At 44.8% G+C, this 27,650-nt stretch overlaps 1 protein-coding gene across 1 annotated transcript; it reads right to left on the bottom strand.

The window, feature by feature from the left end:
* On the bottom strand, positions 1-27,475 carry pex3 (peroxisomal biogenesis factor 3). The gene is made up of 12 exons (XM_068044180.1): positions 27,022-27,475; positions 25,087-25,218; positions 21,393-21,474; positions 19,513-19,556; positions 18,775-18,899; positions 17,185-17,251; positions 11,308-11,362; positions 8,881-9,049; positions 7,044-7,114; positions 6,023-6,145; positions 1,793-1,889; positions 1-564 (listed from the first exon to the last, which is right to left on the bottom strand). The coding sequence occupies exons 1-12, from the start codon at positions 27,092-27,094 to the stop codon at positions 481-483; spliced, it is 1,122 nt and encodes a 373-aa protein (XP_067900281.1). The 5' UTR covers positions 27,095-27,475; the 3' UTR covers positions 1-480.
* Between the last annotated feature and the right edge of the window lie 175 nt (positions 27,476-27,650).

The following is a 27,650-nucleotide window of genomic DNA, read 5'->3' as shown; positions in this document are numbered from 1 at the left end:
TTAGTGTGATACTCTTTTAATACTATACAAGACATTACTAAAACGAGAGGCTTTAAGAGCAAGGAAATCAAACTAGTAACATCAAAGAAAGATGTCAGCCAGCAACATATATTACTATTTACTTAATCAGTTTGAATCTGAGCTGGAACATACTGAGTAAAAATATATACCCACGCTACCGAGAGAATCCTGTATGCAGTTGCACGCAGATTATAATCTACAATACAGTGATACAAATAACAGTATGATACAAAATAGTTACAGCCAGATTAATGTAATCATGTCTGTAAAGATTCAGAAAGGGTTAATGCCACACAGCTGTTAGTGACAGCGTGGCAAGTACAGGCATTGGCGCCTCGTCATGGGAGCTTTGCAGGACTGAGAGGATTGACCTCTGGCAAGCACGTCACATTGTCTCGGGCAAGCGATGAGGTCAGGCCCAACTGCCCCTCGTAGTGAGTGACAGCTGCTCATTAAGAGTCACTTCTCCAGCTGTTGAGGGGTGCTGAATGCTTCGTAGACATTGGCAGCGAAGTCCTTCACCTGGTCCATCAGCAGCAGGTCCTGGGCAGCAATGACATCAAACAGTCAGCAATGACATGTACTTATACAGCAACCACCTCCCCCAACTTTAACACAGGAAAACATCCCAAGGTGCCGTCAAGGAGGTGCAATCAGACACAAATGGAAGCCAGGCAAGGGGAGGAGCATTTAGGAGGGGTGGTTAAAAGCTGGATCAAAGAGGTGGTTTTAAGAAGCGTCTTAAAGGAGGAGACGGAGATGGAGAGGTTAAAGGAGGGAATTTCACAGCATAAGTCCTGGGTGGCTGAAAACCACAGTTCGCAATGGTGGAACAAAGCAGGGGCAGGGAGAATGCCAAGGGGGCAGAACTGAAGGAATGGAGAGTCCATGGGGTTATGGGGCTGGAGCAGCTTACACAAATTGGGAGGAGGCGAAACCATGAAAAGATTTGAATGCAAAAATGAGAATTTTAAATTGGAGGCATGAGGAAATGGAAAGCCAATGTTGTTCAATGTAGCTCAAGAGAAGGGAAAAGGACTGGGGGCGGAGGTGGCCTGTTCATTGCTCATGTCAAGTCCATCTCAGGTACAGGCTGCACTTTCAAGTTCCTTTTTAGTTCCAGGTTTTGTTACACTAACAATCACAGTTTCTGACTCTGCATAGAGGTGCTCAGCATGAGCTTTAATTCTGAGTGCCATAGAATGGGGCTTTGATCCAATACTATGCATTTGACAGCAACTGGCCTGAGCTCAGGCCATGGCAGGTCGGAGGGTATTGAACAGGGGGAAAGTGGAGGCGAAGGTAGATTGATTCCCTTGCCTAACAAGAATCTAAAGTTGTCGGGGGTAGATGGGAGTGTAGAATTCGAGACATAAACAGATCAGCCATGATCTGATTGAATGGTGCAGCAGGCTAGAGGGGCCGAATGGCCTACTTCTGCTCCAAATCCGTATGTTCGTATGCAAGATCCAGGGATATCAAATTTTTTAAAAACATGACTTTAAAACTGGGAAGCTGCAGTCCCAGAGTGGAAGATACTGCCTCGGCTGAAAAGAGTAAAAGGGACAACAAAACAAGTCGAGAAGTAATATTTAAGTGACAGCAAGATTGTAGTCTGTAGATTGTCGGAGAAAGGGGAGTGAAAGGTAAGAAGTTCCAGAATTTAGAACTGTGAAGTAATGAATTAGAGAGGGTGCAATGGAAACCGATCGTAACGCAATGAGAATGCAGGGAGCAGGGGAATCGCATCCACAAAATGACCAACACTCACCTGAACAAAATGGCTGGGTGTCTCGCTACAGGTCGAATGTATCTGCCCATTAATAATCGGGATGATCTTGGCGAGAGGAAGTCTAGTGTTGGATAAGCTGCCAGGGCGAGAAAAGGATGAATGTGAAAGGAGAGAGGCAATTGATTGTTGGTGAAACCAATTCTCACAATGGATCTCACTGTGTAATAAGTATAGTAACTTTATGTGAGGAAGTTACCCCCTGTCTGCTGTCAGCTTGCCAGTCTCTCAGCTCAATTAACAGCCAGATATTAGGGTGATGAACAGCCCAAGCCTACTGCTTTAAGGCACACCATGACACCATACTTGAATCACTGTGAACTGTCCCTTATAGACATCTTCACCTCAAGCCAAGAAAGCAATCTAAAGTTGCAGAACCCTCTCAGTATAATCTGTAAAACTAATACTCAACCAGCCAAAAACAATCCCCCTTTTTACAATCAAGTTTCTGCAGCCCTGGGAAGATATTCTGAGATATTATTGATTGCAAAAGATATAATCATAAGCCTACATCTAAGACGCAGGATAGTGATTTAAGGATTTAGGTAGAAGATGGGGCATTCGTGGAGCAGACACTGGCAAAATCAAGGCAACATTGGAAGAGTCAACGATCTGAAACATTATCTGTTTCTCTGCAGATGCTGTATGACTTGCTGAGTGTTTACTGTTTTTTTTTCAGATTTCCAGCAGCTAAGCGATCCCATAACCAATGGATCAAATCTTAGCTCTGCAGTCCTGCCACATCCAGACATGAACGGTGGTGGACAATTATACAACTAACTGGAGGAGGTGGCTCCACAAATATCCCCATCCTCAATGATGGGGAAGCCCAGCACATCAATGCAAAAGATAAGGCTGAAGTATTTGCAACAATCTTCAGCCAGAAGTGCCAAGTGGATGATCCATCTCGGCCTCCTCCTGAAGTCCCCAGCATCACAGATGCCAGACTTCAGCCAATTTGATACACTCCACATGATATCAAGAAACGACTGAAGGCACCAGATACTGCAAAGATTATGGGCCCTGACATCATTACGGCAATAGTACTGAAGACCTGTGCTCCAGAACGTGCCACGTCCCTAGCCAAGCTGTTCCAGTATGGCTTCAACACTGGCATCCACCCGGCAATGTGGAAAATTGCCCAGGTATTTCTTGGACACAAAAAGCAGGACAAGTCTAACCCGGCCAATTACTGCCCCATCAGTCTACTCTCAATCATCAGTAAAGTGATGGAAGGTGTCGTTGACAGTGCTATCGAGTGGCACTTGCTTAACCATAACCTGCTGACTGAGGCTCAGTTTGGGTTCTGCCAGGGCCACTCAGCTCCTGACCTCATTACAGCCTTGGTTGAAACGTGGACAACAGAGCTGAACTCAAGAGACGAGGTGAGAATGACTGCCCTTGACATCAAGGAGTTCTAGCAAAACTGGAGTCAATGGGAATCGGGGGAAAACTCTCTGCTGGTTGGAGTCATACTTAGCGCAAAGGAAGATGGTTGTGGCTGTTGGAAGTTAATCATCTCAGATCCAGATCATTGCAGGAGTTCCTCACGGTAGTGTCCTGGGCCCAACCAGCTTCAGCTGCTTCATCAATGACCTTATTTCAATCATAAGGTCAGAAGTGGGGATGTTCGCTGACGATTGCACAATGTTCAGCACTATTCGCGACTCCTCAGATATTGAAGCAATCTGTGTCCATATGCAGCAAGACCTGGACAATATCCAGGCTTGGGCTGATAACTGGCAAGTAACATTCGCACCACACGTGCCAGGCAATGACCATCTCCAACAAGAGAGAATCTAACCATCTCCCCATGACATTCAATGGCACTACGATCACTGAATCCCCCACTATCAACATCCTTGGGGTTACCATTGACCAGAAAGTGAACTGGAGTGGCCAGGTAAATACTGTGGTTACGAGCAGGTCAGAGGCTAGGAATCCTGTGGTGGGTAACTCACCTCATGGCTCCCCAAAGCCTGTCCACCATCTGCAAGGCACAAGTCAGGAGTGTGATGGAATACACTCCACTTGCCTGGATGGGTGCAGCTCCAACAACACTCAAGAAGCTCGACACCATCCAGGATAAAGCAGCCCGCTTGATTGGCATCCCATCTGCCACCGATGCATAGTGGCAGCAGTGTGTACCATCTAGAAGATGCAGTGCAGCAACACACCAAGGCTCCTTAGACAGCACCTTCCAAACCCGCAACCTCCACCGCCTAGAAGGACAAGGACAGCAGATGCCTGGGAACGCCACCACCTGCGAGTTCCCCTCCAAACCATAGAGTCATAGAGATACAGCACTGAAACAGGTCCTTCGGCCCACTGAGTCTGTGATGACCATCAACCATCTATTTATACTAATCCTACATTAATCCTATATTCCCTACCACATCCCCACAATTCTCCTACCACCTACCTACACTAGGGGCAATTTATAATGTCCAATTTACCTATCTACCTGCAAGTCTTTGTCTGTGGGAGGAAACCGGAGCACCCGGCGGAAACCCATGCAGTCACAGGGAGAACTTGCAAACTCTGCACAGGCAGCACCCAGAACTGAACCCGGGTCGCTGGAGCTGTGAGGCTGCAGTGCTAACCATTGCGCCACTGTGCCGCCCACCACACACCATCCTGACTTGTAACTATATCACCATTCCTTCACTGTCACTGGGTCAAAATCCTGGAACTCCCTTCCTAACAGCACTGTGGGTGTACCTACCTGACATGGACTGCAGTGGTTCAAGAAGGCGGCTCACCACCACCTTCTCAAGGGCAATTAGGGATGGGCAATAAATGCGGACCTAGCCAGCAACACCCACATCCCAGGAATGAATAAAAAGAAAGCTGCAATGTTTAGCTTTTGTTGTTGTGGCACGGGGGCTACACTTGGCAGGGGATGGTGATTGAGGGGTATAAAAGAGAGAGAAGTTTGGGGTTGGCCGGATGGATTTCTCCTGTGCTAGTCAGGTCTGGCTCCATCAGTTTGAAGAACAGTGCCACGTTGTGGAGCAGTTGGTTAAATGGTCTCTTCCTGTCCTGCACATTCCTGAAGTAGAGTGGGACTCCTGCCAATCTGTCTTAGCATCAGGTTCTGAGCTAGGAAGGTCTTGACAGACTGCAGCCATGTTCTGTTAGGAGGGGTAGCAGATGTGTAACTATCAGCCCCATCGCTCCTGCTGATCAGAGGGAGGCAGTTTCAGCAGATTCACAGGTATGCTTATTTCTGTTTTTTTTTTCATTTTTTCTTTCATTAAAATATTCTCTCAAGCTTCCCAAAACAAAATTACAACTCAAAAAGCTGTAAAGCTGGGCCAGGAGCCATCATCAAGTAACGCATAAAATCATACAGCACTGGAGACCATTTGGCCCATCGTGCCTGTGCCAGCTCTTTGAAAGAGCTATCCAATCCCCCACAACCCTTAAAATGTTTCCTTTTCAAGTACTTATCCAATTCCCTTTTGAAAGTTATTATTGAATCTGCTTCTGTCATTCTTTCAGGCCAAAGTCACAATTGTGACTGTGGCCATCCAAGTCACACCATTGCCCACATATTGAACTCCTTCCCTGAAAGATCCATTCCTGATGGCATCACAACCATTCACACTGCATTAGCTGAAGCTGCTGAATGGACTGTTAACCTCGACATCGAACTATAACTGCTTCCTCAGCCAGACGAATATATATTCTTTCAGGCAGTACATTCCAGATTACAACAACTTGCTCTACATAAACATTTCTCAGCTCCCCTCTGGCTCTTTCGCCAATTATCTTAAATCTGGTATCCTCCAGTTATTGATCCTCCTGCAAGTGGAAACAGTTTCTCCTATTTACTCTATCAAAATCCCTCATAATTTTTAACACTTCTATTAAATCTCCTCTTAACCTTCTCTGCTCTAAAGGAAAACAATCCCAGCTTCTCTAGTCTCTTCACACAACTGAAGTCCCTCATCCATGGTACCATTCTAGTAACTCTCTTCTGCACCCTCTCCAAGGCATTGACATCGTTCCTAAAGTGCGGTGCCCAAGGCTGGACACAATACTCTGGCTGAGGCCAAACCAGTGATTTATAAAGGTTTAACACAACTTCACTGTTTTTGTAAACCTAAACTCAAACCAAGGTTCGCTGTGTACAGTTAGCTATAGACACATCTCTCCTGCTCGCACCTACCGAATGGTGTGTCACGTTGCAATGAGGGATGCACTGACCTGCTGATCTTTCCATTTTGAGTTAGTTCCTGTTCTGTTGGTTTGAAGAACTCAGCCATGTTGTCTAACAGTCGGCTAAATCCCCGATTCAAGCAGGAATTTAAAACCGTGTTGAAGTCTGGACTGTAACATTTACACAAAGGAACAGGTAGTTAACAACCACATCATGTTTTAGTCTTAATTCAGTTTGTTAGTGTTTAACATGTAGGTGAACCAACAGCAAGTGGAAGAGGTCATCGCTTCTCAGCTTCGAGTGAGCCGAGGGGGATGAAATTCAGCTCAGTTACTTTCCAGACAGTAATTCGGTTGAATTTCCCAGCTTGAGAGTCTCTGCCTTTCTCAACAGCACTGTTTGATCTGGAAACACCACGGTTAAAAAGAGGTCACATGAAAAGTGTAGAGTTTACCTGCTGAGCATACACGTGAGCATTGGTTAAATTATTAAAACTCTATCATGATAAAGAATATTTGTGACAAATTGTTTCAGGCTATTAACTTACCAATTAAACAGGGAATGATTTGTGTTAGCGTTTATTATGGTTTACTCGTGCTGCGGCTTTGATTAGGTTTTAGCCAGCCCCAGTTGCCTTTTCATGCCGTGCCCAAGTGGTCATTCTCCAGATAGGAGCCTGGACAGACAGTGTCAGCCGATTCTGGCTACATGACCTATCGTAGCTGAACGTAATCCTAGCCACATACCAACGGAGCTCCGCTAACTGAGAAGTAGCCAGACACTGATCCCGTGGCCTTCCTGGTCTCTTTGTCACAGTACCATTGCAGTAGATCCAATGAGTCAGTGCTGACTCATGTCCATTCAAGATCCCCACCCACAGTGTAAGGAAGAGTAAGGAGAAACCTGGTACTCCTCTCACCTGCAGTGTCCTAATCAGTGAGAATATCATACCCGCGCTGGTCCCAATCCCAATCCCAATGTCCTGGTCAGACTTTAACAGCTGAAAAAAACACAGCAATGTCACAAAGGAAACTGAATTTAGCTTCCTCAGCATTCCCTCATACCGACCTTTCCAGCATATCTCTAGTTTCATTTAGAAGTTTCAATGTGGTCACATCTTTCTTGGTCAAGCCACAGGCCTGTGGAAAGAAGATGGATAGAAATAGAAAAATTGAAATTTCAGTGACAAATCCTTTATCAAACCTCACCCGTCAGCATACACTAACCCTGGCTATGGTAGCAGGCTGCCAAGCTGCTCTCTGGCCTCTACTGATGAGAAATGCGATATCTGTGAGTGAGGCTGGCCATTGGGAGATGCGATACCTGTGAGTGAGGCTCGCCTTTGGGAGATGCGATATCTGCCAGTGAGGCTGGCCATTGGGAGATGCGATATCTGCCAGTGAAGCTGGCCAGTAAGAAATTGGATTCTTGGAACGGACTCTAAAGAACCATTGACATTTTTCCACCTCCTAATCGCTTGCTCTACCCAATTCCCTTAGCTGCCTAATACTTCTCTATATGGTGCTTCTCCTTCCTGATCTTGCTGTGAGAAACAAAATTTGGGAAATTGTACTTAGGAGAACAGCTATATCTTAGCTTCCCTAACTCTCTAAAACCCAATTCTTGAATTGGCACAGCGATGACAGGATCTTGAGACTGCTGTGGGTTAGGTTGGCTTGGCTGAACAGGACAATAGAGGGAACATGATGTGGATTTCCACTAAGCCAGAAGGCTGTAGTTCCATACTCTCTTGTAGTGTCAGACAGCCTGCCCCAGAGGAGTGAGAGTTTAGATGCCAATGAAACGGTGTTGCTGGTTTTCATAAAACAAAACTGCAAGTTCCCAGTACCAACACACAGCAGCAGAGTTGACAGGATACAGGCCCAACCCAAATGGATCTCAAGCTCAGGGGAGTGCAGCTGCTGAGTAAGAAGTGGTGCCATACACCAGGGAGGAAAGAGTCAAAGGTCTCTCTCCTGCATTTCCTTACAGCTGGTTTCAGAGTAGAGATGGAGGAACAGGTGAACACGCCCAGGCAATACTGGGTGCTGTGATGTCATTAAAGAGGAAGAAATAAAAGTGACTTAGCATGAAAATGTTAGCGACTCTGTCCAGAGCGTACCTGAGCCAAACAGACTAGGAAGAATCCAGCTGAGATCCTCAGTCTGTGCGTGCTGAGTCAGACGTTCTCAGTGGGGTCGCTACAACTCAGTAGGGCGGCGCAGTGGTTAGCACCGCAGCCTCACAGCTCCAGCGACCCGGGTTCAATTCTGGGTACAGCCTGTGTGGAGTTTTGCAAGTTTTCCCTGTGTCTGCGTGGGTTTGCTCTGGGTGCTTCGGTTTCCTCCCACAGCCAAAAGACTTGCAGGTTGGTAGATAAATTGGCCATTATAAAATTGCCCCTAGTATTAGGTAGGTGGTAGGGAAATATAGGGACAGGTGGGGATGTGGTAGGAATATGGAATTAGTGTAGGATTAGTATAAATGGGTGGTTGATGGTCAGCACAGACTCGGTGGGCCGAAGGGCCTGTTTCAGTGCTGTATCTCTAACTAACTAACTGGGCTCAGTACCTCTGGGTTAAGGAGGGATAAACTGGATAGGGTTCCTGCCTTTGAACGCTTGCCACTATTGCCACTCAAATGGGCTGGAAGTCAGTGTCGGATTGAGGCCCTCTGCAGTTGGATAGCCTGCCGACAATCAGCCACTGAGGCTGACAATTAAACAATGGCGTATTGGACAAAGGACCAGAGGAAGTGCCTGCCATGGACTCCGGGGCTGTACCCTAGCAAAGAGTCAGTGAGGGAGGAGAATTGTTGACAAAAGGAATGAAGAGTGTTTTTGCAGCAATATGCCATAAACGATACCCGATTGGCGCGCATGCTCATTTGCAGGGTTAAACCATACCTGGGAGGCCAAGGCGCTCTCCTCATCAGGGATCAAGTACCAACAAAGCGGGGACCTGGTCATGATGGTGTCCAGCTCACCAGACTGACCAGGGTGCTCCACCAGCTGCCGGATTTCACCCAGATACCGTTCCAGCTCCTGCAGTGACACGCTCTGCTTCAGTGACACACTGTGTGGGGAATCAAATTAGATATTACTACTTTGGCTCAGCCACATGCACAATCCATGGATTGGATCACAAAGAACTACATGCAGGTGTATTACATAGAATTACAAAGTGTTAACAGCACAGAAATAGGTGTTTATGCTCCACATGAGCCTCCTCCCACTCTTCTTCATTTCACACTATCAACATTTTTTTTAATCCTTTCTCCCTCATGTATTTATCTGCCCTCCCCTAAAATAGATCCATGCAATTAGCCTCAACTACACCATATGGTAGCAAATTCCACAGTCTAACCACTCTCTGGGTAAAGAAGTTTCTCCTGAATTCTCTACTGGATTTATTAGTGACTATTTTATATTTATGACCCCTAGTTCTGGTCTCCCCCACATTGGAAACATCTTCTCTATGTCTACCCAATCAAATCCTTTCAGAACCTTAAAGGCCTCTATCAGGCCACCTCCTCAGCCTTCTCTCTGGAGAAAACAGCCCCAGCCTAGTTAACCTTACTTAATGGGTATAACCTCTCTGTTCTGGCATTATCCTTATAAAGCTTTTTCGCACCTGCTCCAGTGCCTCTATATCCTTGTCACAAAGTGGAAACCAGAACTGTGCACAGTATTCCAAGTGTAGTTTAACCAACTTTCTATACACGTTTAACATAACTTTGCTGCTTTTCTATATGTCCCTCTAGCAATGAAGCCACTGCTTTGTTTGCATTTTTATGGCCTTGTTACCTTACATAAATACTTTTAATGATTTCTGTAGCTGTACCCCCTGCAAGTATGGGGGCATTAATACTCTTAGAAAGACCACAGGATTGTGCAAGTACAACTGTCTACTGGAGAGGGAAGTGCATGAAAAGACTATTAAAAAAACATAACAGCAAGGGCAATCCTTGACTTCCACTAAAGGCTGCCAACTCTGGTCGGACATATTCCTGGAGGTTTCATCACATGACCCTTCACTTCCATAAACTCTGTTCGGTTAAACAACCTTTTTTCTCCCTATTTTCAATAATGTTATGAAAGATAAACAAAACGTTCAAAGTAAATGAAGAAAAACACATTTTTTTTAAATGCCCCTATGATTTTGCTCGCAGATGTATCCAGGAGATTAATCTTTAGTTCCTGGAGAGTTGGCAACACCACTTCCGCTGCATTTTCCTTCCTCGCTCCAGTCAGGTGATATTCAATGGCCCGGTATGAAAGATGAAAATCTACCGCACTGCATCATCACAGAAGGAGGCCATTCTGCCCATTGTACCCGTTCTGCCATTCAACCCAATCATGGCTGCTCTGTAGCTTAAACTCCTGCCACCTGCCTTGGCTCCATATCATTTTATACCCTTGTCTAGCAAAAATCTATCGATCTCAGCCTGTTTGAATTAAAACTGACGTTAAAGTAATGGCAACCAGCACATCCAATCTCTTGTGAATCTCCTTTTCAGACAATCACTATGAAGGGGAAGATGGTGGGACTGTAATATTTGCAAATTCTTATCTGAACCTAAAGACACTTTCTAAATTAACATGGAATCAATTTCAAACAGGGTCTGAATTATCAGCCAATCTGGGATCAAATGATACAGCAGATGAATCTAATGTCTCTGCTAGTGTTGCCACCATCATAAGAAGCTGGATGCACCTTTGAGAATTCTGACATTACAATAGTGATTACAATTCAAACGTATTTCATTGGCTGTACAGCTGGAGTGTCAACCGTGGCTCAGTGAGTAGCCCCCTCTGAGTCAGAAGGTTGAAGGTTCAAGTCCCAGTCCAGAGCCTTGAGCACAACATCAAAGCTGACACTCCAGTGTAGTACTGAGGGAGTACTGCACTGCCGTCTTTCAGATGAGACCTTAAACCGAGACCCCCATCTGCGCTCTCAGGTGGGTATAAAAGAGCCCATGGCACTATTTCGAAGAAAAGCAGGGGAGTTTATCCCCAGTGTTCTGGGCCAATATTTACCCTCATTCAACATCACAAAAACAGATTGTCTGGTCATTATCTCCTTGCTGTTTGTGGGAACTTGCTGTGCATAAATTGGCTGCTGTGTTGCCTACATTGCAATAGTGACTACACTGGACGTCCAGATGATGTGACAGGTGCTTTTTAAATGCAAGTCCTATCTTTTAAGTCTTTCTTAAAGGCAGGGTATGTGCTGCAATCAGAGCACAAGACTTGCAGCTCCATCTTGCCCCCTTCCCCACAGCGCTCCAATTAGTTGCAGAAGCGGAATTTGACAGGCACCATTATATTTACCTTCCAATCACACTCTGCACAGCTTTCTTCACCATCGTAATTAGTTCGTTCAAACCTAAATATGACAAAATGGAAGAGGAAAAAGAACAAAAACAGCTATGGTTAGAAACTCAGATATAGAATAAAGGGGCTTTCCTGCTGGGCAGAGCTCAGTCGACAGCTCTCCCAGCACCAGCTGAGGGGCAAGGGTCAGGGCGAAGTTCTATTCTTGGTGGCTGTGGGCACTCATGTTCTCCTGGATGCAGCAACCTACTGCTGAAGTCACCGGCTGCACTTCCGGCTCGCTAAACACGCAGAGCCAGTTTAACACGTCTGACCTCAGCGTGGCCTAAACCCGCCCCTGAAATGCTCAGGTAAATAAAGGAGAGCCACAATGATAGTGTTACACTCTACGCCACCCACAGATTACCACCAGCCCTGTCCCCACCCCTCCGCCCCACCCCTGCCAGGAGATAAGTCATTGGTTGAGAGGTGGAGAGACTGAGTAGAATGGGCCTATATTCTCTGGAGTTCAGAAGAATGGGAGGTGATCTCACTGAAACATACAATATTGTTGGAGGGTTTGACAGGGTAGATGCTGACAGGCTGTTTCCCCTGATTGAAGAGTCTAGAAAATGGGGTCACAGTCTCAGGATAAAGGGTCAGTCGTTTAGGTCTGAGATGAAGATAAATTTCTTCACTCAGAGGGTTGTGAATCTTTGGAATTTTCTACCTCAGGGAGCTGTGGATGCTCAGTTGTTGAGTATATTCAAAACTGAGATGGATAGATTTTGGACGTTGAGGGAGTCGAGGGATATGGGCCAGGGCTGGGGAGTAGAGTTGAGGTCTAAGATCAGCCTTGATCTTACTGAATGGTGGAGCAGGCTCAAGGCGCCGTATGGCCTACTCCTGCTCTTATTTCTTATGTTTTTATGTGACTGCAGGCATTAGTAGATCCTGATAAGTAGAAACACTCGCCATATTTGTCACCATGCTCCTGACCGGTGCATGGACACAGCCCATCGAATGGTGGAGAGCTTCACCAGCAGTAAACTGTGTCTCTGCACCCAATCATGCCCTGTCGTTAAACACAGGATTTACAAGTGTGGATTCAGAGAATCGTACAGCACAGAAGGAAACCATTCAATCCATCATACTGGCTCTTTGAAAGAGCTATCCAACTGGTCCCACTACCCCCACTCTTTCCCCGTACCCCTGCAAATTTTCCCTTTTCAAGTATAAAGTTGATTCACTTTCACAAGTTATTACTGAAATGTATTCCAGATTGTAACAATCTACAGTGTACAAAATAAAAAATTTGCGTCTCCCTCTTGGCTTTTTTGTCAATATCCTGAAATCGGAGTCCTCTGGTTGTTCTACCAGTGGAAACAGGATTCCCACATTGGACCCCTCCAGGTCATGTTTCCCTACAGCTCTCATCCCAAATCTGGAGTTTCCTCAGCTGCCAGAGCAGTGGGACAGCTTATGACATGTAAGCCAGCTTGCAAAAGCAAAATACTGTGGATTTTGGAAATCTGAAATAAAAACAGAAAATGCTAGAAATACTCAGCAAGTCAGGCAGCATCTGTTCTGATGAAAGGTCTTTAAGCTGAACCTTAAACTCTGAGTTTCTCTCTCCACAGATGCTGCCGGACCTGATGAGTATTTCCAGCATTTTCTGTTTTTATTTGCAAGCCAGCTTGTTTTCGAGACACACAAGTCCAATTCTACATACCCAGACTCAATCATTGCCAGTTGCTTAACCCTGGTCCTTGTGTGAGGAGCTCTGGCAAAGAGAGACTGTCCCTTCCCATTATGTTCTATAGTATTGTGACCAATACTACACATAGAAACATAGAAAATAGGAGCAGGAGTAGGCCATTTGGACCTTCGGGCCTGCTCTGCCATTCATAAAAGATCATGTCTGATCGTCTAATCCAGAACCCTGTGTTCCTGCTTTCTCCCCATATCCCTTGATCCCTTAGGCATTAAGAAATATATCTATCTCCTTCTTGAATATATTTAACAACTTGGCCTCCACTGCCTTCTGCGGTAGAGAATTCCACAGGTTCACAACCCTCTGAGTGAAGAGATTTCTCCTCATCTCAGTTCTAAATGGCATACCCCGTATCCTGAGACTGCGACCACTGGTTCTGGACTCCCCAGCCATCGGGAACATCCTCCCTGCATCTAGGCTATCTAGTCCTGTTAGAATTTTATAGGTTTCTATGATATCCCCTCTCATTTTTCTAAATTCTAGTGAATATAGGCCTAGTGGACCCAATCTCTCCTCACGTCAATCCTGCCATCCCAGGAATCAGCCTAGTAAATATTCTTTGCACTCCCTCCATGGCTACAACATCCTTCCTCAGGAGACCAAAACTGCACACAATATTCCAGATGTGGGCTCACCAAGGCCCTGTATAAATGCAGTAAGACATCCTTGCTGCTGTACTCAAATCCTCTTCCAATGAAGGCCAACAGACCATTCGACTTCTTAACTGCTTGCTGCACCTGAATGCTTGCTTTCAGTGACTGGTGTACAAGAACACCCAGGTCTCGTTGCACCTCCCCCTTTCCCAATCTATCACCATTCAGATAATAATGTGCCTTTCTGTTTTTACAACCAAAGTGGATAACCTCACATTTATCCACGTTATGCTGCATCTGCCATGCATTTGCCCACTTACCCAACTTGTCCAAATCACACTGGAGCCTCTTTGCATCCTCCTCACAGCTCACATTCCCCCCCAGCTTTGTGTCATCTGCAAACTTGGAAATGTTACATTTAGTTCCCTCACCCAAGTCATTAATATATATTGTGAATAGCTGGGGCCCAAGCACTGATCCGTGCTGTACCCCACTAGTCACTGCCTGCCACCCGGAAAAAGACCCGTTTATTCCTACTCTCTGTTTCTTGTCTGTCAACCAATTCTCAATCCATGCCAGTATATTACCCCCAATCCCATGTGCTTTAATTTTGCACACTAACCTCTTCTGTGGGACCTTATCAAAAACCTTCTGAAAATCCAAATACACCACATCCACTGGTTCTCCCTTATCTATTCTACTAGTTACATCCTCAAAACACTCCAGTAGATTTTTTAAGCATGACTTCCCTTTCGTAAACCCATGCTGACTTTGTCCAATCCCGTTTATGCTTTCCAGGTGTTCTGCTATCACATCCTTTATAACAGACTTCAGCATTTTCCCCACTACTGATGTAAGGCTAACTGGTCTGTAATTCCCTGTTTTTTCTCTCCCTCTTTTTTTAAGTAATGGGGTTACATTTGCCACCCTCCGATCTGTAGAAACTACTCCAGTGTCTATAGAATTTTGGAAAATGACCACCAATGCATCCACTATTTCCAGGGCCACTTCCTTTAGTACTCTGGGATGTAGATTATCAGGCCCTGGGGATGTGTCAGCCTTTAACCCTATTAATTTCCCTAGCACTTTTGTTTTTACTAATACTGATTTCCTTCAGTTCCTTCCTCTCATAAGACCCTTGGTTCCCTAACATTTCTGGGGGGTTATTTGTGTCCACCTTTGTGAAGACAGAACCAAAGTATGTGATTTATTGTTCTGCCATTTCTTTATTCCTCTTTATAATTTCCCCCATTTCTGACTGTAAGGGACCTACATTTTCTTCACTAATCTTTACACAGAGGAACTCCACACAGGGTCCAGCCAAGTACTTAATTAGGCCAGCACCATGCCTTTTGATTTATTTTTATATTTATTCAGGGGATGTGGGAATTGTACGAATGACATAGATAAGAAGGGGATGAGGTCCTGAAAGCAAATGTTAGGGAGTTAAGAAGGAGATTAAAAAGCAGGACCTCAAAAGCAGTAATCTCTGGATTACTCCCAGTCCCACGTGCAAGTGAGCATAGGAATAGAAGTGAGCAACTGAACACATGGCTGGAGAACTGGTGTAGGAGGGAGGGGATCAGATTTCTGAGGCATTGGGGCTGGTTCTGGGGCAGGTGAGACCTGTACAAGATGGACAGGTTGCATCTTAGCAGAACTGGGACGAATATCCTCACAGGAAAATTTGCTAGTGTTGTTGGGGAGGGTTTAAACTAAATTTTCAGGGGGATGGGAACCTGAGAAGGAGCTCAGATTGGAGGGAAGCAAAACTGGTAACATGTCTGGGGTGTAGGAACCAGGGGCAAGTATCAGAGAGGAATACCAAGATGCACAGAATACTGGGGGAGATAGACAGCACGAGAGTAGGGAATAGTAATGTTACTACATGGGGTCAGAGTAAGGGAGAAAGTAATAAAGTCTAAATCAGGATTAATGTGCATGTATGTGAATGCACAGAGTGTGGTTAATAAGACTGGTAAGGTACAGGCGCAGACTGCCACATGGAAATATGATGTGGCTCAAAGAAGGGCAGGACTGGGTGTTAAATATTCCTGGATAGAAGGTGTTCAGGAAAGATAGGAAAGGGAAAAAAGGGGGAGGGGTGGTGTTATTGATTAAGGAGAGCATTGCAGTGCTGGAGAAAAAGGATGTCCCAGAGGGGTCGAGGACAGAATCAATTTGGATAGAGCTAAGGAACAAAAAATGTGCAGTTACATTGCTCGGTGTTGTCTATAGACCACCAGCTATTGGGAAGGATGTGGAGGAACAAATTTGCAAGCAAATTACAGAGATGAGCAAAAATTATAGGGTAGTTATAATGTGGGACTTTAATTATCCAAACCTTCTCCTTTGTTATCTCTTGCCCCACCCCCACCTCACTTGCTTATAACCTGTGACATTTCTAATATTTGTCAGTTCCAAAGAAGGGTCACTGACCCGAAACGTTAACTCTGCTTCTCTTTCCACAGATGCTGCCAGACCTGCTGAGTGAATCCAGCATTTCTTGTTTTTATTTCAGATTTCCAGCATCCACAGTATTTTGCTTTTATTTTAGAAGTTATGTTGAACTTGTATAAGACACTAGTTCAGCCTCAGGTGGAGTATTGCGTCCAGTTTGGGCGTCGCACTTTAGGAAAGACGTGAGGGCATTGGAGAGAGAACAGAAAGGAATCATGAGAATGGTTCCAGGGATGGGGAATTTCAGTCATGAAGATAGATTGGAGAAGTTAGGACTGTTTTCCTTGGAGAAGAGCAGGCTGAGAGGTGATTTGATAGAGGTATTCAAAATCATGAGGGGTCTAGACAGAGTAGATGGAGAGAAACTGTTCCCACTTGTCAAAGGATCGAGAATGACAGGACACAGATATAAAGTATTTGGTAAGAGAAGCAAAAGTGACATGAGGAATAACATTTTCATGCAGCGAGTGGTTAAGGTCTGGAATGCGCTGCCTGAGAACGTGGTGGAGGCAGGTTCAATTGAAGCATTCAAAAGGGAATTGGACAGTTATATGAAAAGGAAGAATGTGCAGGGTTATGGGGAGAAGGCAGGGGAATGGAACTGAGGGAATTGCTCTTTCGGAGAGCCAATGCGGACACGATGGGTTGAATGGCCTCCTTCTGCACTGCAACGATTCTATGAATTGCTGGCAAGGACAGCATTTGTTGCCCATCTCTAACTAAGTGACTTGCTGGGCCATGTTAGAGGGCAATTAGAGTCAACCACATTGCTGTGGGTCTGGAATCACATAAAGGCCAGACCGGGTAAGGACAGCAGATTTCCTTCCCTGAAGAAAATTAATGAACTAGCTGGGTTTTTACAACAATCCGTTAGTTTCATGGTTACTATTACAGATACTAGATTTTTATTCCAGATATTATTTATTTAATTGAATTTAAATTCCCCAGCTGCCATGATGGGAACGGAACTCATTCGTCCAAGTCTCCAGTAACATAACCACTGTGATGCTGTACCCCATTTGTACTTGAAATAACCAGGCACAAGACAAAAACAGCGAACATGCCTACCGTCTCCAAGAAGGTGTTGTATACTCGACAGGTACTGCTGCTGTACCTCGGGAGGAGCTAAAGGGGCCTGTAGCACAAACAAAATGCAAAATGAATGGCACAGTAATACTGGCTGACAACAGGCTGCAGCAGAAAAAACACATTTGCAACATAATAGCACCTTATTACATGTCTTAGAAACATCCCAACACGCTTCACATACAATTAATTGCGTTGGAAGTGTAGTGACTGTTGTTGCTTGGGTGTTTGCACAGCAAGATCCTAGAAATAAGAATGTGATGAGTGACCATTGCTGGAAATACTCAGCAGGTCAGGCAGCATCTGTGAAGTGAGAGACACAAATTAACGTCTCAGTGCTAATAAAAGATTATTGACCTGAAATGTTAACTCGTGTTTCTCTCGCCGCAGATGCTGCCTGACCCGCTGAGTGTTTCCCAGCATTTTCTGTTTATATTTCAGATTTCCAGCATCCACACTATTTTGCTTGTGAAGTGGGTTCCGATCTTGGTTGAAGTCTCAACTGAAGAACGATGCAGGCTAGATTACATGCCCATGTTCTGGAATGAGTCTTGAACCTACAAGTTCCAGGCTGAGAGGTGAGGGAGCTACCAACAGAAACTGAGACAGGGATTACTGCCATTCAGTTGTTTTATGTGGCAGGTTCACACATGCTCACAGATATGTACTCTGGGCTTCAGTGTCACCCCATGGCAGGATTAAGTACTGCAGTGATTATGTCTTTACTTACATACTGCAATATCTGATGAACTAGTGATTTTCTGGGCACTGGGTCTATAAAATAATCAACAAATTAGTCATTAACACTCCTGACAGGGCAAACAGCTTTTCATTGTCAAAGAGTTACTTTCTGTATGGGTGCTTTTCAGTGAATTAAGCATGGACAATCTAAACACAGGTGGAAATTCTGCACACTGAATGGTGACTCAAACCAATCAGTATCTAAACTCACTGCTGAATAACACAAAATGCTGGAAATATCAGGCCCATCAACATCTGTAAAGAGAAAAGATATATTCACATTTGGGCTCAGATCCTTCATCAAAGGCATTCAGAGAAAGGGTCACTGTCCAAAATGTTTAAAATTCTCATCCTTGTTTTCAAATCCCTCCATTGTCTGGCTCCCTGCACCCCTATCACTGTAATCTCTTCCAACCCTACACATCCTCCAATTCTGGCCTCTTGCGTATTCCTGATTTTAATTGCCTCATATTAATGATCTCGCCTTCTGCTGCCTAGACCATAAACTCCAGAATTCCCTCGCTAAACTTCTCTTCCTCTCTCTCCTCCCTTAAAACCGATCTCTTTGACCCTCATCTGCCTGATATCTTTCTGTGGCTTCACATCAAATTTTGTTTGATAACATTCCTGTGAAGCGCTTTGGGACATTTTACTGTGTTAAAGGGCGATATAAATGGAAGTTATTGTTGACTTTTATTTTCTGTTTATAGTTGTCTGATGGGATCTACTGTGCATTTCCAGCATTTTCTTTTCTTAAGTTTGATTATCAGCCATTTGCAGATTGTTTTCCTTTTAACTTGCTGCTTCAGTACGTTGCCAGGGTGAACTTACAGTGCCATTCTTGCCAACTGTGGCATTGTCCAGGTAGATATATCCTCCAATGATATTTAATTGGACTCGTAAGAGGACCACCAGCATGCAGGTACTATACACAGCCACGATGCTCCGGCTGAAACCTTGAGGAGCAGGACAGGGAGGAGAGTGGGGAAGGAAGAAAAGAGGATTGAGAATATGAGCCACTGTACCATTCACCTGTCACAACGATCTCCAGTTTATGGAACACTATAGTACAGTACCCAATTATACTGAAGCACAACTGATATTATAGTGCTGCAATAACAAAGGCTCTCAGTGAGCTGTAATTAGAACCAGTTCATGGGCATGTAGTAATACAGCATTTCAATTTACTTCAGGGATCTGACTGCTACTACAATATTGTAAACACACCCAAGAATCTAGTCCCCAAATCTTAAGTGGGCTTTCATCAGCAAAAAGCAATTTCAACTTAAAAGTAGGAGTTCCACCATCAATATCCTTCAGGAAAAGGTTCACTGCTCACTAGCCCAACCTGGCTAACTCCAATCTTTAAGACAGGCATCCTTACCATACCAGTGGAAAATACTAACGTTAATCACTGCCCGCCCTTACAACTGGGCTGAACATTGCCTGCTTATGCTCAGATTTCAGTACAACTCTAGGCCTAAGTATTCAGAGACATCACCCCCGTAAGAGTACCCCAATTCACTCTCAAACATTGGTTAAATCAAACAGAATAGAAACCTGGCTTACTTATGATCCTGAGATCCTCCCAGATCTCCAACTTGTTGGCAGGTCTAAAAAAAAGACATAAAAGCAAAACATTACAATTGACTGAGACACATTCAATCTGTACTTTAAAGGTACCTCAATTTCCTGCCACAACTGAGAGGATCTTCTAGTTGATAATGGAAATTAGTGGATATAGCAAGACTTGCATTTATATAGTGCCTTTCACAATCTCAGGACATCCTAAGGCACTTCACAGCCAATTAAATACTTTTGAAGTGCAGTCACTGTTGTACAGTAGGAAATGTGGCAGCAAATGTGTGCACGGCAAGCTCCCACAAACAGCAATGATAAAGTCAGATAATTTGTTCTACTGGTGGTGGTTGCGGGGGATATGAACAGGAAAATCAAGAGTTCCCTCCACTGGCCTCCTTCTGTGCTGAATGAATCTATGAATTACTGGTGTCAGAGCATCTTGCTGAGAGCTGAGCCTTCAGTGGAGCTGCCTATGCATCTCCCAGTTTAGGATGGGGAGCCTTACACTTTACAGCATGCAATAATAAATTGCGTTTACTTGCAATAAACGAAGACAGTTTCCAGTTCAGTCACTGGTCCCTGCTAAGTTGGTTCAGGCTCATTCAAGGCCACGCTGGGAAAAATGGTCTGTCGTCACACAAAGTCTCGAGTGTGAAGAACGACCACATGAGATGGCGCGTGGCGGGTGGCCAGTAACCCAGCACAAGTCAGTGCTTTCAGAGAGAGATCAAATCGGGCAAATGACTTCTTTACTGACTTCAAATGGAACCTGATTTTTTAAGAAAATGTTATGCTTGAGGAACATGAGGAAAAACCATTGGCTTATTGAAGTTCACCCCTCTAACAATCCAACTCTTCCAGCACAGCAACCAAATCTCCGAAGGTCTCCATCTCTCCTGGCCAATTTAGTATTTTAGATCATTCAGTATCCCCCCTCCCCCTCCCCACCAACCTCCACTTAACAGTTTTTTACATATATGAACATAGGAATAGGAGGCCATTTAGCCCCTCGAGCCTGTTTCACCATTCAATGAGATCATGTCTGATCTGTGACCCAAGTCCATATACCCATCTTTACTCCATATCCCTTAACACCTTTAGTTAACAAAAATCTATCAATCTCAGATTTAAGATTAACAATGGATCCAGCATCAATTGCAGTTTGTGGAAGAGAGTTCCAAACTTCTACCACCCTTTGTGTCGAGAAGTGTCTTCTAATTCCACTCTTGGATAGGTCTGGCTCTAATTTGTAGACAATGTTCCCTATTCCTAGACTCCCCAGTTAGCAGAAATGGTTTCTATCTACCCTTTCTCTTTCCCTTAATTACTTGAAAACTTCAATCAAATCACCTCTTAATTTTCCAAATTCCAAGAAATGAACCCAAATTTATGTAATCTCTCCTCGTAGTTTAATCCTTGGAGTCCAGGTATCATTCTGGTAAATCTATGCTGCACTTCCCCCAAGGGCAAGTATATCCTTCCGAAGGTGCCCAGAACTGCTCACAGTAACTCCAGGTGAGATAATTTGCAGCACAGGAACAAGTCATTTGGTCAAACTGGTCTATGCTGATGTTAATACTTCACTCAAGCCTCCTCCCGCCCTGTCCCTGTAGCCCTCTATTCCCTTCTCTCGGCTGTTCAGATGAGCTTTTTCTAATCTTTCTTCGTAGCTATCACCTTTGCACTTGGAATCAGTCTTGCTGCTTTTCTCTGCATCACCTCCAATGCTGATATATCCCCTCTGCAATGTGGAAATCGGAACAGCAGACAATCTCAAGTATGATCTGACTAGTGTGTTAGACCAGCTCAGGAATGCCCCTTGTGCACAAGCACGCCATTACTGGCCTTCGCTCTGTCCCATGCATTACCTGTTTTTCAGCAGGCCTGTGAGAGTCTCTGAATTCAGCTGCTGCATGATTGCTTCCCTCAAGGTCGGCAGCATCGATAGCACTGTCAATGCAAAGATAGACAAACATGAGGAGCTGAGCGAAGGCTTTCCTACTCAGTCAGGTCTTCTCACTGTATATCCTGGGCATACTGGTTAACTCCAAAGCCATGAATGATGAGCAAAGTCTACAAAATATCACCGAAATTTTACTCCTGGAACAATGAACTTCAGAAGCGCTTATGGCAAGGCAAATTCTACATGTTCGACAAGGCAAATGACTATGTCTCCATTCCTGTTGTCTCTTTATATTTTTAGGATACTGCCACATCTTTAAACCACCCTAACGGCACAGATGGTACATGACGTAGAGAGATCAAGAAGTGGGAAGAGGAAGGGGTGAAAAAAAAGTTTTTAAAGGACCCATTACCTGGCATGACACAGAGTCATATACAATACACAGGAAGCCATTCGGCCCATCCTGTCCATGCTGGCTCACTGCAAGGACAACTGCCCTAGTCCCATTCCCCTGCCTTTTCCCCCTAGCCCTGAAAATTTTTTCTCTTCAGGTAATCGTTCAATTCTCGTTCGAAAGCCACAATTGAATCTGCCTTCACCACACTCGAGCAGTGCATTCCAGATCCTGACCACCGCATGACACATGAGCTATCATGAACTAAGCTACAATTTGCATTGTATAAGGGAGACAGAAATGTTTGCATTATTTCATGTACTTCATTTGCTCACCAGTTTATGGGAGCAAAGGGCCTGCAGCGGTTCAAGAAGGTCTGCTGCCATCTTACCAAGGGCAACTGGGGATGGGCAATAAATAACCAACCTTGTCAGCAATGTCTACATTCCCAGAATGAATTTTTAAAAAATTCTCCCCCTCTCCTCTGGAAGTCAACCTCCTGGCAGCTGATCCAAGCGGGCCTGACCCAGAATGTTAACGGGCAAGCTGACCACCTGGAGTTGGGGGGGGCGATGGTTGCTGGTCACAGCCAAGCTGACCACCCGGAATTGGGGTGGTCACAGCCAAGCTGCATTCTGCCCAAATTCCACAACTGCTCTTTCCAGCTGGGCTCCCTGGATTGCGATCAGGAGCTTCCAAAAGGGAATTGGATAAATACTTGAAGGAGAAAAAAACATTGCAGGGCTATGGGGAAAAGAGCGAGGAAAGTGGGACTAACTGGATTGCTCTTCGCAAGAACTTGATGGGCCGAATATCCTCATTCTGTGCTGCACCATCCTATGTTTCTATGGTTTTAGGAGATAGAGTCCGGGGCAATTTTCCCCTCATTGACCCAGGGACACTGCCAGTCTCCATGAACCAGAAAGAAGCTCATTCAGTAAAGCACTGGGATCAATCCTGGGATTTTATTGGTCTGTATTGCTCAACTGCTCCGTAGATATACAACTTACATTTATATAACACCTTTAATGTAATAAAGCATTCCAACAATTCTGTGTACTGCCTGTGTGGAGTTTGCAAGTTCTCCCTGTGTCGGTTCCCTCCTGGTGCTCCGGTTTCCTCCCACATGCCAAAGACTTGCAGGTTGATAGGCAAATTGGCCATTATAAATTGCCCCTAGTATAGGTAGGTGGTAGGGAAATATAGGGACAGGTGGGGATGTGGTAGGAATATGGAATTAGTGTAGGATTAGTATAAATGGGTGGTTGATGGTCGGCACAGACTCGGTGGGCCAAAGGGTCTGTTTCAGTGCTGTATCTCTAAATAAAAAATAAAAAAGTAAAAGACACATCATAGGATGTGTGATGTGTGATTATCAATCCAAGTATGACACCGAGCCACAAAAGGACATATTCAGTCAGATAACCAAAAGCTTGCTCAAAGAGCTAGGTTTTAAGAAGTGTCTTAAAGGAGCAAAGCGAGGTGGAGAGATGTAGGGAGGGTATTCCAAAGCTTGGGACCTAGGCAACTGAAGGCAACATCAATGGTGGAGCAATGAAAATTGGGGATGCACAAAAGCCCAGAACTAGAGGAGTGCAGAGATCTCGGAGGGTTAGTCATAGAGTCATAGAGTTATACAGCACAGAAACAGGCACTTGGCCCGTAGCCTTGTATGCTATGGCGTTTCAAGTGCTCATCTAAATACTTCTTAAATGTTGTGAGGGTTCCTGCCTCCATTAGCCCCTCAGGCAGTGCGTTCCAGATTCCAACCACCCTCTGGGTGAAAACATTTTGCCTCAAATCCCCTCTAAACCTCCTGCACCTTACCTTAAATCTATGTCCCCTGGTTATTGACCCCTCCGCTAAGGGAAAAAGTTTCTTCCTATCTAACCTATCAATGCCCCTCATTATTTTGTATACCTCAATCATATCTCCCCTCAGCCTTCTCTGCTCTAAGGAAAACAACCCCAGCCTTTTCAGTCTGTCTTCATAGCTGAAATGCTCCAGCCCAGGCAACATCCTGGTGAATCTCCTCTGCACCCTCTCCAGTGCAATCCTTCCTATTGTGTAGAGGTGCTGGAGGGATTACAGAGATAGGGAAGGGAGAGGCCACAGAGGGATTTGAAAACAAGGATGAGGATCTCACTGAGCCATTGCGGGGTTTGTATAATTCTATGTTAGCTGGCTTTGTTACTGTGTGAAAGCAATTTTATTTCTATTAGTTAACAAAATTTTACTAAATATGTAAAGTGTATATTCTTATATTAATACCAGCGTATCTAGCATCTGATGCTGTCATATTCCAGACTTTACACTTTGTTCTGATGTAAAATGATCTTTAAATGCTGCATGCTTCTGAGCTGCAGTCTGAAACTAAAAAGCACATTCTAACCTGCAAGATTCCCTTATCAAACAATTAAAGCTTGTTTACTTAACATTGAAAGTTAATGGCCTTAAAGGGACACAAATCAACCTTAGTGGAATAATAGATTGTGTATTACATGGTATAATAATTCTGTCCTGATAAAAGCACATCATCTGATCGACTGCAATACACACAGATATGTGTCACTGGGCTGATTCCTCTTACACAGCTCTGATAACCCTGCAAACCACAGTCCTACTGGGTAAAACAAACCTAGCTGGACAGTGGAAAGCTCATTAGTTCTGTGCGTTGTTAAGCTCCCAGGTTTTAGCCAGTTAAACCCTATACTTTGGGAGCCCCTAAGGCTCGGCAAGGGGACAAAGGAATAATTAGGCAAGAAAAGACCAAAGTCCATCTAGTTCGCCTTCCACCGTCTTGGTAGTTGCACGATTCAAGATGATGCAAATGTTACCAATCTGCAAAAAAAGTTTTCTGTGCTTCTGTAAGATGGGTTTCTCCATGGGGAGGGGTGTGTGCCCTGTATATCGGGGAGTATTCTTTGGCAGTTGTGACAAAATAGAGGGATCTTTACTTCACATCTAGCCTGTGTTATGTCTAATCTTGGAGCCGACATCCTGAAATGAAAAAATGCTCTATTTCCCTACATAGACCTCCATCGATAAACAGGTCACATCTTCTGTGGAAATGATCTGAACACAAATTTTACCGGCTTGACACTCCAGGAGGAACCAATGCCTCCATAATGTCACCCCACGAGGAGGCTGCATCATTTTCAGGGATGCTGCAAGCAGCTACCTTTGACAACTCCAGACCGCAAACACATTGCATTTTCCTTCAGGCAAAAATAAAGACATCCTAATGGTGACAGAGGTGCTTTACCTGTCATGTTACAGGTCCGCTGGTTACTCTCAAAATGGTACTGCCGTCGCGCCTGTGCGATGTACTCAGCTGCTTCTCGCTCCTGGAGATCTCGAATCTTCTTTTGAGCATATTTCCCTAGCAAGTATACACCTAGGAGTGAAACAAATAAATGCAAATCTTGTTACCTCAAGCACCTCACCATGTTCCAAAAAAAAAGGTTTCCAAGTTGTTAAAAACTACATTACAATAGCAATTGCACTTTAAAAGTACTTCATTGGCTATACAGCACTTTGGGACATCCATAATCTTCTTGTTTTGATCCATCAACCACTAAAAATACACAAACAAGAAGACAGCAATGCATAGCTGCTATTCATTAGATTTAGGTGCCTTGGGATGTTTTACTGCATTAAAGGTGCTAGATGAATTCAAATTGTTTTTGTTGAAAAGTCATTCTCCTACTCTGCATTAGAAGGGGAATTTCACCCCTTTGACCACTTAGTATTCTTCACCCTTTTGCTTCTGTCCATTTCATTAAAAAGGTACTTGTCCAATCTGACTGTGCTGATTCCAATGGAGCACCTGATCCAAAATATCACCCTAAATTTCTGTTTCCGTGCTCCGTCATCTAGCAGAATATTTAGAAATAGTAGCCGTGGGTTCTTTTACGTCCTGATTGGGACTGCGTCTCAGATCAATAACTCATCCAAAAGTTAGCACCACCGGCACTCCCTCAGTACTGGTAAAACAGCAATTTGTAGGTCCAGGACTGATGGGGTCCAGGGGGGAGCGGTTGGTCTAGCTGCCTGCCTGCCTCTCTTCCGCTGTCTTGTTCTTGTCCCGAACAAGCCATGGAGAGAGAGCGTGCAGTGTCCACTGGTATGCTTGATGCCTTTCGTGACCAGTGGGCATTGCAAGTGTCTTGTAGACACTAAGAATAAAATCCTGACTTAAGTGGGATGCTATCCTCTCGATTCTGGTGGCACTCGATTGCTTATTTTGGCAGCTTTTGAGAAGCTGAGATTATTCTCATTCGAGCAGAGAGGGTTAAGGGGAAAGATAATTCAAAATAATGAGGGGTTTTGATAGAGCAAGTAGGGAGAAATTATTTCTTCTTCCAAGTAGGACAGTCATAGGTTTAAAATTATTGGTAGAAGAACTGGAGAGGAAATGAGGAATTTCGTCACACAAATTGTTAAGATCTGGAACGTACTACCTGAAAGTAGATTCCATCACAACTTTCAAAAGGCAATTGCACATGTACTTGAAGGGGGCTAATTTGCAAGGTTATAGGGGAAAGACTGGGGTGTGAGACCAAACATCTCTTTCAAAGAGCTAGCGCAAGCGTGATGGGTGGATTGGCGCCTCCTGTGCTGGAAGATGCTATCAGTCCGTGGAGTAGAGCTTGAAGTAAAATCCTATAAATCTTCCAGAGTGCTACCATGGGGGTTCAGGGGTTAACTCTCTCACCTCTGAGTTAAAGGGTTGTGGATTCAAGTCCCACTCCAGAGACTTGAGCACAAAAATCCAGGCTGGCACTCCAGTGCAATACTGAGGGAGTGCTGCACTGTCCAAAGTACCGCCTTTCAGATGAGATGTTAAACCAAAACCTCTCAGGTGGACATAAAAAAAAATCCCAGGGCAGTATTTTAAAGACGAGCAGGTCAATATTTATCCCTCAATCAACATCACACGAAAATTAACTGATCATCATCACATTGCCGTTTGCTTGCAGTATGTTAAGTGCTTCATTGGCTGTGAAAACGCTTCGGGTCGGCCTGAGGATGTGAAAGGTGATATATAAATTAAATTCTTTCTCCTGGATTGGGGTTTGAGCCCAGGCCAGCACCTGCACAGACAGAGTTACAACAGATTAACGCATTTATTTCTCTACATAAAAATAAAGAACATTTCTGGCTCCTGTTTCCAGGGGTTTTATTTGGATTATTTTACCTCCCAGGAAGGCTCCGGTGAAGATGAATTTCCTCTTGTGCCGCCTGATGAAGCTCCAGAGGGACCGCAGCATCTCGGCTGCTGTGTGTGGCTGGGGGAAGGAGGAAGCCCGAGTGCCGAGGCCCTGGGAGAAGCAGCCAGAGGCACCCGGCCGAGAGGGGGGGGATTGTGAGGGTGGCCACGGGCTCCGAGCCGAGGTAGGAAGCTCACGTTTACCGAGGCCCGACTGTCAGGCTCCGGGTTTTCCCACAGACCGCCAGGGATCCGGGATTTATCGCCAACAATATTCCTTTTGCCGATATCTAATCAAACCAGCTCCGGGGCTTGAGTTTCCTCCGACACTAGGAGCCCTCCCTGTGCTATTATAACTGGTATTTCGGGCATCTGAATCCGGATTTATCTCTTTAATTGACACTAATCCGGCTCCGGGTTTTGCCGCCGCCCGGGCCTCCCCGTGTGTCTCACTAATCCCCCTCCCCCGGCCCCCAGCAACCGGGTCCGGTGCCGCGCGTTCCGGCCCCCCCCCCCCCAGTCCCTCCACAAAGAAAGAAACATTAATTCCCAATGAAATGTCATCGCTGGAATGAGAAATTTTACTCATTTTAAAGATTAGTGAGAATCTGGCGCGT

Source organism: Heterodontus francisci, chromosome 13, assembly GCF_036365525.1.
Source record: "Heterodontus francisci isolate sHetFra1 chromosome 13, sHetFra1.hap1, whole genome shotgun sequence".
Lineage (NCBI taxonomy): Eukaryota > Metazoa > Chordata > Chondrichthyes > Heterodontiformes > Heterodontidae > Heterodontus > Heterodontus francisci.
The sequence above is the reverse complement of the archived record's forward strand: the minus strand, read 5'-3'. Positions and strand labels throughout refer to the sequence as shown.